Here is a 12,658-nt window from a genome sequence, read left to right as displayed (position 1 = left end):
AGATTCTTCATGAACTTCATGAACAAACTTACAGATGATACCAGGAGATGCAACCCACTCATTAGCAAGAAGAATAGGAAGGCCAGGCTGAAATTTGCTAAAATGTAAAGAAATGAGCCACAAAAAATATGGAATGTTTAAAGACTGATGAAAAAAAGATTAACATTTACCAAAGTGATGAAAAATATAAAGTTTGGAGAAAGAAAGGATCCGCTCATCTGTGAAACACAATGGAGGTGATGTCATGGCTTGGAGACATGTCTTCTGGGACAGGCTCATAAATGGTCATTGATATAACACATAACGGCAGCGGCAAGAAAGAAAGATGCAACCCCAATTAGGAGATCCTTCATCATGCATGCATCACACTGAAAAAACAACAAAGCAGTTCCTCAGGGGAAAGAAGTGGTTTAGCCTGGCCTTCATACTTAAAAATCCAATAGAGTATACATTTTACCTGATAAAGAGGAGACTGAAGGGAGGAACTGCCCAAAACAAACAACAACTTAAAGAGGCTGCAGTGAAAGCCTGAATAGGCATCACAAAAGAAGTATGCAAACGTTTGGTGATGTCAATGGGTCACATGTGGTCACAGTGTACGGGTAGAAGGCAGTAATCAATTGTAATGATTATGAGGACAATACTTTTATTCCCATGTGCCTGACCTGGTCCTTGAGGAATGTGTAATTACGCCGCCCGGCCACTACTTGCCGCTATGTCTAAATTCTTTCAGTGTTGCGCGGTTCTTTGGTGTGGCGAGGGGGGCGCTCGAACAAGGCGAAGTAGTAGTGGTAGTAGAAGAAGAAAAGGAAGAAGAAGAAGAAGAAGAAGAAGAAGAAGAAGAAGAAGAAGCGGACTACTCAATATGAGTTTCTTTTACAGAGGATTGAGATTTTGTAAAGATGAAGATGGGATTATAAATGGAGATTTGCGGGTGTAGGTTGTTGCTGTTACTTTATAGCTTTTGTTCCCGCATTCCTGGAGTACAGAGTCAGAGAGAGTCTGGATGTTTTCAAACAACATGGAAACAAAACGAATGGAGATCCCTTCCGATGTACTGGACGACCTTTGCAGGTGACAACATTAACGTTTATTTAGTAGTGTTTAATTCATTTGGGATTTTCGTATGTGTGAAAATGAACCCATTATTCCCGTGCAGTGCAGTGTCCTTAGATTTACCATTTGTTAAATGTTTCTTGTCAATAATTTTTGTCACGTTCACCTCATATCGTTATTGCTAAGTCGATTTGAGAACTGTTAAAAACAACTAAAACGGGGCGTGAATTTCGGTGCCGGATTGTGGGTATTGCGCATATTTTTAATGTTTCCCGCAAATCTACTACTTATAATAAAACTTATAATGAGAGAAATTGTCAGAAACATTGACGGCGATTTTAAATAATGACAATAAACTGGGCTCATTGCGATCAAGCCTGCGCTCACATTATAAAGCTGATAGTAAACGCTTTCACAGCGACCAGCTGTGATCGCTACTTCCTGATTTCAAAATAAGACGTCTGAGCACGACCTTTTGATAAGTACGTAGTAGTATAATTTTGGAATACTAGGCATAAGATATGCATACATACTGTAAAGCTCTCATCTCACACGATTGTTTGTTTCTGTAAATATTTAAACATCTCAAAGTATCAATCCTATCCTGATTAACAGCTATGTTGTGAGCTTGGAGCATACATTTTGGTTTATATATCCTCCTAGTAGGAGAGCTATCCTTTCATATCACAAAGAACTGTGTATTTCTACGGTATAGTTAAGGATTTATTATTTATTTTAAAGTCTACATTTTTCCACTTCAACGTGTTCAGTATTACTTCCTCTGGCAAATACACAATACCGTAGTTCAGTCAGTTCACCTTCACTCCATCTTCAATCCACCGGCAAACAGTTAAATTATACAAGAATTCACAAAATGAACAAAACTGTAGACATGCACAAAATAAAATGCATAATATACACAACGTAACATAAACATAAATAAACATACTGTACCTCGCTGGCTGCACATGAACAAGAGGGAATGTCCATTTGAGGAAACAAAGAAATTCCACCAAAACACGTTTACATCAACTTTAAATCTGTTAGACCTCTTGAAAAACTCTTTAGGCATCCTTTTGCTTAATTTAAATCCTTTTGGTGCACATGTTTTGCGATGCTTTGAGAATGTTAGTGCACAACAATGACTGAAACTTAGTTCCTACCTAATTACTACAAAAAAAGGAATGCTTGTGAAAATCAATAAATGACATAAATGACCAAAGAATATTAAGGAATGATGTAAATTACATTTAGGGCATTTAAATACAGTAGACAGCAGAGACTGTTGAGAACTTTGAGGATCAATAAAAATGATTTGGTGCATAATTCCAGGCTCATACTAGTATATGCTCGTAGTAGAAGGGCTATACTCTCATATCATATATTTAGGTTAATTGTACCACATTAAAAAACAAAAAATACAAAACAGGTCAGTAACACTAAAGATATACTGTGCCAGGTGTCAGAGCAAATGTCAGATCCAAACTGCAAATCATGTCAAAACCAAAAACGGATCTAGGCGGCAATTTAACAGAGAAGATGTGTTTCTGGCGATTTTAAATTTTAGAGAAAAAGTTACTCATAGTTATTAACAGAGAGGGGAGGGATACAGAGCAAAGTAGAACAAATTAGGTGCGTGTATATTCTATTCTATTGCTAAGTGTTATCCTTACACCTATTGTACAGTTTAGTTAAAAGAAGAAATAAAAAAAAAAAACTTGAAAAATGATGAACAGTCACAATCACCAGCAGCTTTTATTAACAAAATAGACGAAAAGGTAAAGAAAAGTTGAGTAATTGAAACCATAGATTTAGCCTAGGACTTAAAACACAAACCTGCCTAAATGCAAAACTGCAAATTTATTAAATAATAAGCAACAGCAAGCAGTCTGCCAAATTACATTTATAAAATATGATGTTGCTGCTGGGCAGGGTGCTTTTTGACAAAATATTTATTACTCTCTTAAGCTTTTCCAGTGTTTGATTCTGTATCTGTATAAAGAGTAATAAATATTTTGTACCCCCACTTTTTCACATAGTCCCCTAGAATATGAATGTGGCTCTAATCCAAAATTTTCTGTATTTCTTTAGCCGGTTCATCCTGCACATCCCTAGTGAGGAGAGGGACAACGCCATTCGGGTGTGTTTCCAGATTGAGCTAGCCCACTGGTTCTACCTGGACTTCTGCATGCAGAACACACCAGGAGCTCCTCACTGTGGGATAAGAGACTTCGCTAAAGCTGATATCTTTACATGTGAATGACAATGTCAAAGTTATGTACCGTGATACACCAACAGCAGTGATGCCACTATGTACAGCAAACATTCCAAAGTATAACATGAATGTTTTTGTTGTAATAACAGTTGGTCTAAATACTTATTTTCTGTCTGGGATTTTGAAGACAAATTATTGTAGCAGTGGGATTTGCTTGGGAACCTACCAGTCACATTCTCACAGCAAGAAGAGATGTGTTGCTAATGTTCATTTAGAGGAAATATGATTTTCCCTGACAATTGAAAACTCTTCCATCACTGTCCATTCCTGTTGCCTCATGGAGAAGATGTGCAGAAAGTCCTTGAACAGTGGAAGGAGTACAAAATGGGTGTGCCTACCTATGGAGCAATCATTTTAGATGAATCACTGGAAAACGTAAGTCTTGTACACTCACTTAGACGCTGTAGCAATATCTTATTATAAAAATAATAGTCATAATAATATTTTTCCCCACTCGCTCCTTCCTTGGAGCGGCCTTATTCCTTCAAGCTCGGGTCCTGGGAGCTTGAGGGTCCTGAGCCGATCTTAGCTGTTCTTAGGACTGAACAGAGATCTCAGATGTTGTTCCTGGGATCTGCTGGAGCCACTTATATAGCATATTAGGGCGAAAAACTTTTATGTGTATTCAGTGCCCATATTTATCAAGCATCTCAGGATCACATTTAGGAATTAAGCTAAAGGTACTAAAAACACGTATTCCTCAGGGTAGTATTCAAGTCATTTATGAAACTTTTTAACCTTACTTTAACCAAGGAGAAAGACTACCTCTACCAAAGCATGTGTTGTCGCTATATTATAACACTGAGAGATATGTAATTAATGAATTATAGTGAGTGTTGTAGTTGGTGGAAAACTGAAATGCCAAAATTAGTACCATTTTTCAAGTGAAAGCTCTATGCTTCTAAGCAGTAGTTTCACTACTTATCCAAGTAGTTTTGCAATATTATTATACTTTTATTATACTTTTATTAATTTCAGTGAACTTTATATATAAGTTTATAATAGTCATAATAGTAATAAAAGTCATCAAAAATAAACTGTTTAGGCAAACTGACAGTTCTGTTTCCCATTCATAGATCTGCTGAATTTAAACACAGACACAATAATAGCCACATGAATCACTTTCATACTTGATAAATCACATTGCATGTGTATGTATTAGTGGTCAACAGATGTGCTTTTGGATTTTGCCCATATCCTGCGAAATCCACTTTCTTGGCATTTTTGTACACATATATGATTGTGTGGTGCATGTAGACACACACCATGTATGTTTGGTATGTATGTTTGTTTTTTCTGGCTACAGCTGATTAACTCTGAAAACAGCAAAACAGCAGCAACAAAGCGCAGACAGAGCTTGTTGGATTTATGGGTGACCACAGAAGTCTCCCCTCTTCCTGAGTAAACTGTGGCTTTATTTGTTTTAGACCAAGTGGTCTTCACACGAGCAAGCAAAGCACTGTGTGTGTGTGTGTGTGTGTGTGTGTGTGTGTGTGTGTGTGTGTGTGTGTGTGTGTTTGTGCGGGTGTATGCATGTATAAACTCTGTTCTGTTTGTTTGTAGCTGCTGGATTTATTTCAGCACTGACACTCAAAGATTGATTTATTGATTTTGACTATCTATATCCCAAAGTTAAGTTTCATTCAAGTTTGAACGCTCCCCCTCACCTCAAAACCAGTTGTTTTTGAGAGGATCTTTTCACATATATTTATAAACGTGCTGTTCACTATAATGGTTTTAAAAAAAATTTAGCATGAGACACATTTTGTGGACTTTAAGGACCTGGTTTTCAAACCCCAAAAGGGCATAATACTTTAATGGCCAATACCAATTTTTAGAAAGGGGTAGTTGATGGCCGACTTTACGACCACCTTTCCAATAGTGTCTTGATGCCCATTTTGCTGCTAAACACTCCTGACCCATCAATGCAAGGATTCCAATTGACCCCTGAAGGGGTGTATCTGGCACCAAGATGTTAGTAGCACATCCTTTAGTTCTTTAAATTGTGAGGTGGGACCTCCATGGATCTGACTTGTTTGTCCAGCACATTCCACAGATGCTCGATTTGATTGGAATATTGCCCAAAGCATCACACTGCCTATAGTCTAACTGATTTGAATTCTTCCTATAGTGCATCCCAATGTCATGCATTCCCCAGGTAAGGAGTGCACACCTGGTCACCCAGGTGATGTGCTAAAGAACATGTGATTCAGTAACCAGGCCAACTTCTTCCATTGCTCCGTGGTCAAATTGTGATGCTTCCATGCCCCTATTTTTGATATCAGTCTCACTAATGTTCACTTGTTGCTGTGCTGTGTAAGACAATCTCACATTTCACATACTGCAGCTATGTGCTTGTTACATCTTTTCTCAGGCACTGCTTGTTCAGGGCTACCTTGCAAAGTCAGGCTGGGGCTTTCCAAAGGGAAAAGTTAATGAAGATGAAGCTCCTCATGACTGTGCAGTACGTGAGGTAAGCAGTTTTTTTTTTTCTTTATCTTTGACCAACTGAATGCCATGGTAAATTAAGCCTTTGTGTGTGAGTAGTAGAACATTTTCCTCTTCTTATTAATATAATTAAATCTTAGTAGACTTCAAGGAAGGACTCAGTGTGATGAACCATCTCAGTTTAATGAGTACATGCCGGCATGGAGAAAACACCACAATCATGTAAATGTCTTCTGCTCTACCTCTCTCTCTAACCCTCATACTTATACTTCTCCGGACCCCTCCACATAACATTCCTAAGGAACTAAGTATGTGTACCATATGGAAAACATACATTTCTTCTACACATAGGCTGAATGTTTATACCGATACTACAGGTCTATGTTTTTCGTGACCTTGTGACCCAGAACTCCATCTCCTACCCATGTCCTATCTGTGAACCCTTGTCCTGTCTGGGATCTCCTATCATCTTTCATACTGAAGTTGCTCTTTTCTCCTACATTTGCATTTGTCAGGTGTTGGAAGAGACAGGCTTTGACATCAAGAATCGTATCTGCAAAGACATGTACATAGAACAGAAAATCACAGACCAGCTGGTTCGGCTCTACATAATACCAGGCGTGTCAAAAGATACCAAGTTCAACCCCAAAACAAGGAAAGAGATCAGGGTAAAAACTTTTACACATTTGAGCTCCTCCTTTATTAATCCAGCGTCAAGTGTTTCATCAAGTGTTTCACTTTCTTCTCTTTTCTTGTAGAACATTGAATGGTTTCCCATTGAAAAACTACCATGTCACAGGAATGACATGACCCCAAAGTCTAAACTTGGACTTGCTCCCAACAGGTTTTTCATGGCAATTCCGTTCATAAGGTGCGTGTGTACAAGATTACCATTCATTATTTTTCTTACTGAATTATACCTTTAATGAATATACACATACAGTATTTACATTCATTCATAATTCAGAGTAAAATAAGCATACAGTTCTTAAAATGTGCTAACAGATGTTAAAAAAAAAAAACAATAAATGATTGCCTCACATTTGTATATTTTGAATTAAGATGTCTAAGTAATTTCATTCTAATAATTTAATATTACACTTTCTGCTTTCCCATTTACAGACCACTGCGAGAATGGATCAGCAGACTCAAAGGTGAATCAACAGACAGTGATGAGGATTTTCCAAACAACAACAGCACTCCATACACTCCTTCAGATAATACTTGGTAAAAACACTTCTTCAATCCTTCTCTTTAATGCTAGGCGTACATAGTTTTTTTCACAAATAATTTATTTTCCACATTTCCTGCTAATGAATGAGTTCAACACTCATTTTGTACAATCATAAATATTAGCTTTTTGTTCTCTTAGGTCAAAATCTCGCTACCTCACTGGTGCTGATGCATGTCATGGTGACGGGTGGGCAAAACACAAGCAGCAGAAGGCTATGGGCCAGATGAACCAGTATGAGCTCAACCAGGTTAGGAAACACCTGCTCAGTCTGATATAATTTTCCATTGTCAAACAGCAGCATCTTAACGTTGGGCTACATTTTAGTAGTAGCTAATTTGCAATACAGCTTGGTAATAGAGAACAATAAGAAAATAAGGGTGTGACATTTGGCTAATACATGTAGTTTCTGTGTAATAACCATGAAACAGCTGCAAAATGCACTATTTCCTTTCCGCTTTTACTTAATGTTATATTATCATATTAAACCAACACCTACAATGAATGTTAGCATCTGTGTAATAAGCACATACTTACTGTTAAGTGCCAGATGTAATGAAATTCCTTCCAGGTGTTTCTGAGATATATCCTTGACACGATAGGGATATATGAAGTCACAGTGATGTTGTACCTTTCATCACCACCATCTAATTCATCAGTTCATCATTGATTCAAAGTGAGAATTTTTACAACATTTGAAGAAATTCTCTCAAAGTGTTCCCGAGACATTGCGTTGAGAACGAGAACTGGGTGAACATTACTGTCACCGTGACCTTTGACCTTTGGCAACCAAAATCTTAATAGTTAATCACAAAGTCCAAGTGAAAAGTTGACCAAACATAAAGTTTACCAAATTTGAAGAAATTCCTTCAAAGTTTTCTTCACATATTTTATTCATAAGAATGGGCCACAAGAACTAGATGAATGTAAAGTCAGTTTGATCTTTAATTAACCAAAATGTAATCAGTTGTCAGTAAGGTGAAAATTGTGCCAAATCTAAAAGAATTCCTCCATTCCCCAAATAGCACATTCACAAGAATTGGGTTACCGTACAGATGGACGGACACACAACAACAAGACATAATGTCTCCAGTCCTGGCTACCACTTGCATGGAGGCATAAAATATTAAAAAAGATGAGAGTAATACGAAAACACAACAACACATTACTGCTTGCTTAATTTTGGTTTATATTTTATGAGAGGTGATATAGAAAAACAATTATGATCATTTTTACTTATAACAGTTTACACTATAGATCACAGGTTTTTTTTTTTTTTTTTACACAGACTGGAATGTGTCATTTGGATTAAAGGAACATCACTAGGATGGTTTAAATCCTATCAAATAGATTCCAGTTTGTTCATGTTAAAGAGTGTTCTATGTACACACCAGGTAGTTATGAAGTTCCACAGGGTTCTGTGCTTGGACTGATTCTTTGACTTTATATATGTGCCTTTTTTATATTTTTAAGAAAACTAATCTAAATTCACTACTAAAATGGTGCCGTAATAACTTATTAAAAGCCTCCAGTTATTGCAAAATAAAGAAGCTAGAGTTCTGACTGGAACTAGCAAGCAACATCATATTTCTCCTACAATAACTTCTCTCTATTGGCTGCTACATAAATAAACTGAATTGAATGCAGTATATGTTTTTTGTGAATATACACTTAGATAGAATTCCATGTTTAAATAATTAAGAATTCTTTGTTTTATTTTTTGTGACCTTTTTTTTAATTAAATGCCCCATATCTCACTAAGAATGTTTCAGATGCGGCAGATCGAGGGAGGTTTTCTGGTTTAGGTGTGCTAGGCTTGGTTACATTACAAAACAAGATAACTTGGTGGGGTTATGTTTTTTTTTCACTTGTTAAATCAATTTGCATAAGTTGTTATTGTGTAACTTTTGCTTCTGCTTATTGTGTAGAACTTGAAGGGCAATGGAAAAAAAATGGACTCACCTCATGTCAAGAAGGGAGCCAATGACAGTGGAGTCAACCCTTTGATGACAACCGTAAGTGCAAAAGAAATTAGTTTTAAATTTCAGTTCGTAAGGTAGAGATGAATGCATAAATTTGAAATTCTGAAAAAGAAAAAATTGGTGAAATTAATGATTTAAGCTTTGTACAGGCAATTTTGCACTTACAAGATGTAGCAGTATATAACTGTTGCATTTGATTGATTTGATGATGCTGATCCATGAGTGAATGTTTAATAAATGCTCTTATGCTATTTCTATAGAAAGATGATAAAAGACTTCAACCACGAAGACTCCAAGACAGTTTTGAGAGGGGTATGTATCTACAGTTACTGCACTACTGCACAATGAGGTTCACATTTGGACAGAGAAGACAAATGGTTTGAGGGTGGTGTGAGGGAATCTCTGCATGTGCAGATCGACACCCCCTCACTCAACAGAGGTGGAGGACAACCTGTGTCATATTTACCATGCTGCCCTTTCAATCCCCAGAAAGATGAGGCCCAATTCACACCTGCACCAGGTTGGACACACCTAACGACCCACTTTAGGGGATAAGAGGGGTGAACAGAGGTGTGATAATTACATCTTTCACAACCTCCCCTTTCATTGTTTTACCTAACAAGCCCATTCAGGCCGGGGGTGGAGTGAAACCAAAACCTAGAGCATAACCGAGTCTCTAACCAACTATCTTCAGACTGAAGAAGCTACTAGGATGAGTAGTGGAATGTTTCGACCTAACAAAAAGAAAGTTCAGTTGCCATGAACTCAACTTTCAGATGTACCGTGCCTATTAAAAGTATTCACCCCCTAGGATGTTTTATGCTTTTATTGATATTATAAATCACGTCATGGCCAATAAAAGTTGGTGACTTTGACAAAAACATTTCTGAAAAATACCTTATTAATGTCAATTAAATAGGTAATGTCAATTAAATGTGTATATATTAAAAATATATAAAACCTCAACACAACAAAATTTGCAAGTGGTTCCTCCAAATTCAATATAAAATGCAACATTTAAAGACCACTGCAATCTCAGAATTATCCAACTACTTTGTTACAAGCACATTCAAAACTTACTAGGGCATTCCTTCAATCTTAAGACTTAGTGCAATCACCAAACCATCATTGGAAATGATCTTCAATTGGGTTTGCGTGCTGCAACTGCCTGTTTGAAATCCCACCAAAGATTTTCTATGAGGCTCAGGTCACGTGACCGATGGCCACTCTAGAGATCAGGACTTGGTGGACTTGTGGTATGCTAGGTATCATTGTCCTGTTGAAAGGTCCAGTGACACTGTTTCAGCTTCCTTACCGACAGTAGGGCCCCAAAGCATCACTGAGCCTCTACCTAAACCACTGTGGGTTATTTATATGATTTGGAGAATATTAGAACTGGCCATTTTGTGCTTTTCTGTCAGTAGTTGTGTACGTCTTTGAGTCAGTTCTGTCATGGAAACCTTGCCTTAATGTACAAACTGAAACCTTCATTTTTTTGCCATGTCTAGGTAGTGTAGCCCCTGTTGCTTTCACTTCAAACTTCGAAGCTGTGCTGTGGTGTCTCAGGGAATATTTAGTGCCTTTGCTATCTTTTTCTTATCCTTTTTCTTGTTTGTAAAAAGTGGTGATCTCTTCTCTAAATTTGACACTTCATTTGACTTATCTACTTTTAACATACAGTCAAATATGACACTGAACAAACTCCTAATCAGTTCAGGTATTTTATGTGTTTTGCAGAAAGGTACAGAGGAAGAAGCACAACTACAGGAGAGAAAAGACACAAAGTTAATGATAAGCAATGGTGATATATAAAATTTGTAAAGTTTAATATAGTTTAGCTCTGTAAGATCAGTATCAGTATCAGTGTACTATTTGTTAGAAATATTACAACTATTTTTACTAGATATTCTTGAGATTCAAGGCTAAGTGAATGTTCTCATGAAATACAATATGTAACCAAGCATTTCTTTTTACAGATGTGGCCCCATGCAACTCCAATGGTCACCAGACAGTCGACAGCAGAAGCAGTGCGCCCCTGCTGTCCTCCAAGACTTTCCTCAATTTCAGATTTGACAGAGATGCCATAATGAAATGTTTTGATTACTGATATGGCTGCTTCACTTATAAAGACATCAAAGCACCATTTTGCCAGCAGCTCATCAAGGATTTTGCTGGTTATGCCTTTTTGCAATGCATTTTAGAGTCATTCAATTGTCATACTTGGTCATACTCATTTTTCAATACATGCAGTAAAAGACGCTGAATTCTGAAGCCTCTTAAACAGGTGGGTAGCCTTAGAGCACTGTTGAATCAAAGTCCAAGGTAGACTCATATCTCATTTTTAAAAGATTCAAATTCATAATTAAGTTTGCAGGAGATAACACATAGACCCTGAGGAGAAGACTGCTCAAGACAACCATTTTCTTTTAAAGGAATTGGACTTCTACTTGAATTTATATCGTAGCATCTGCAATGAAAGTAAAAATTCAAATAAATGCCCTCAGTTACAATTTAAAACTCTGTTTTGTTGATGTGATGTTTTATTTGTACACTGTCTGCCTAGTTGAAACATTTGTTAAATGCATAACTAAATTGAAAATACACTAAATATAATTATTGTGGCAGTGTCATGTTCAGGAGCACACTGAATCAGAGATCTGTGACGTTTTTATTTTTTATTTTGGTGGTGATGCTGCTAAAACAACTCCCCAAATATGTTTTAAGTTACTCTCTAAAGACGGGCCACACTAGGTCGACAGAACTGAAAAAAAAAAACATGTCTTAAGGAAATAAGAAGGTAAAAATTGAACCCATTGTCAAACAATTTCTATTTTCTGAACCTGCTATGTATAAGTGTGGTCTCTTCTAAAAATGTCTGTCACTGTTACTTATCATCACACTTATTAATTGTACAAATGGCAATTTTCCTTCAGCTTCAGTGATGATGTTTTGAGCTTAACTGTGAATAAAGTCAGTTTTTTTACTCTTGGCCATTGATTTATTGTACCATGAATGTGAGATGAGATACAGTGCCTATAAAAAGTATTCAACCTCTTGGATGTTTCATCCTTTTATTGACATTATAAATGAATCATGTTCAATTAATGTTGGCAACTTTGACAAAATAATTTCTGAATGTGTCAAAGTGATAACAGGTTTCTACAAATAATGTCAAATAAAAATATAAGGGTGAATCAGTGTTTGCATGAATATTCACCCCCTTCAGGTCAGTATTTAGTAAATGCATCTGGACCTCAATTGGGCTTGCACATCTGGACTCTGGAAATTTATGCCATTTCTTTGTCTTTCCAAGTCCTTCCACAAATTCTGTATTGGATTGAGGTCTGGACTTTGACTCGGCTACTCCAGAACATTCACCTTGTTGTCAGTAAATCACTTCTGTGTAGCTTTTGCTGTATGCTTTGGCTCATTGTCTTACTGGAAAACAAATCTTCTTCCAAGTGAAGTTGTCTTGATGACTGAATAAGATTATCCTCCATTCAAGATTCAACATTCATCGTTCAAAAAACTTTATTTATCCCAAAGGAAAATTGTTTAGCCTCATTACAGTTGTTCTCAACACAGACAGAAAGAAAGAAGCACAACCAGGAAAGATCCAACACCAACATAAATACGCAAAAACATCAATAGAGAGAACTCAATATA

General features: G+C 36.8%; 1 protein-coding gene across 1 annotated transcript; it reads left to right on the top strand.

The window, feature by feature from the left end:
• The first annotated feature begins 815 nt into the window (after nt 1–815).
• dcp2 (decapping mRNA 2) lies at nt 816–11,976 on the top strand. Its single transcript, XM_026340234.1, has 11 exons — nt 816–1,074; nt 3,148–3,299; nt 3,579–3,706; nt 5,706–5,804; nt 6,295–6,447; nt 6,538–6,650; nt 6,902–7,006; nt 7,152–7,260; nt 8,939–9,025; nt 9,253–9,304; nt 10,969–11,976. Exons 1-11 carry the CDS (start codon nt 1,007–1,009, stop codon nt 11,097–11,099), a joined length of 1,197 nt encoding a protein of 398 aa, XP_026196019.1. The 5' UTR covers nt 816–1,006; the 3' UTR covers nt 11,100–11,976.
• The last annotated feature ends 682 nt before the right edge of the window (nt 11,977–12,658 follow it).

Source organism: Anabas testudineus, chromosome 22, assembly GCF_900324465.2.
Source record: "Anabas testudineus chromosome 22, fAnaTes1.2, whole genome shotgun sequence".
Classification (NCBI taxonomy): Eukaryota; Metazoa; Chordata; class Actinopteri; order Anabantiformes; family Anabantidae; genus Anabas; species Anabas testudineus.
This window is presented reverse-complemented; position numbering and strand designations above follow the sequence as displayed.

Excerpts from the sequence above, each read along its gene's own strand:
- dcp2 (XM_026340234.1), top strand. The coding sequence starts at position 1,007 with ATGTTTTCAAACAACATGGAAACAAAACGAATGGAGATCCCTTCCGAT. Across the intron at positions 7,007-7,151 it reads ACTCCTTCAGATAATACTTG|GTCAAAATCTCGCTACCTCA; the intron begins GTAAAAACACTT and ends TTGTTCTCTTAG. Across the intron at positions 9,305-10,968 it reads CCAAGACAGTTTTGAGAGGG|ATGTGGCCCCATGCAACTCC; the intron begins GTATGTATCTAC and ends TTCTTTTTACAG.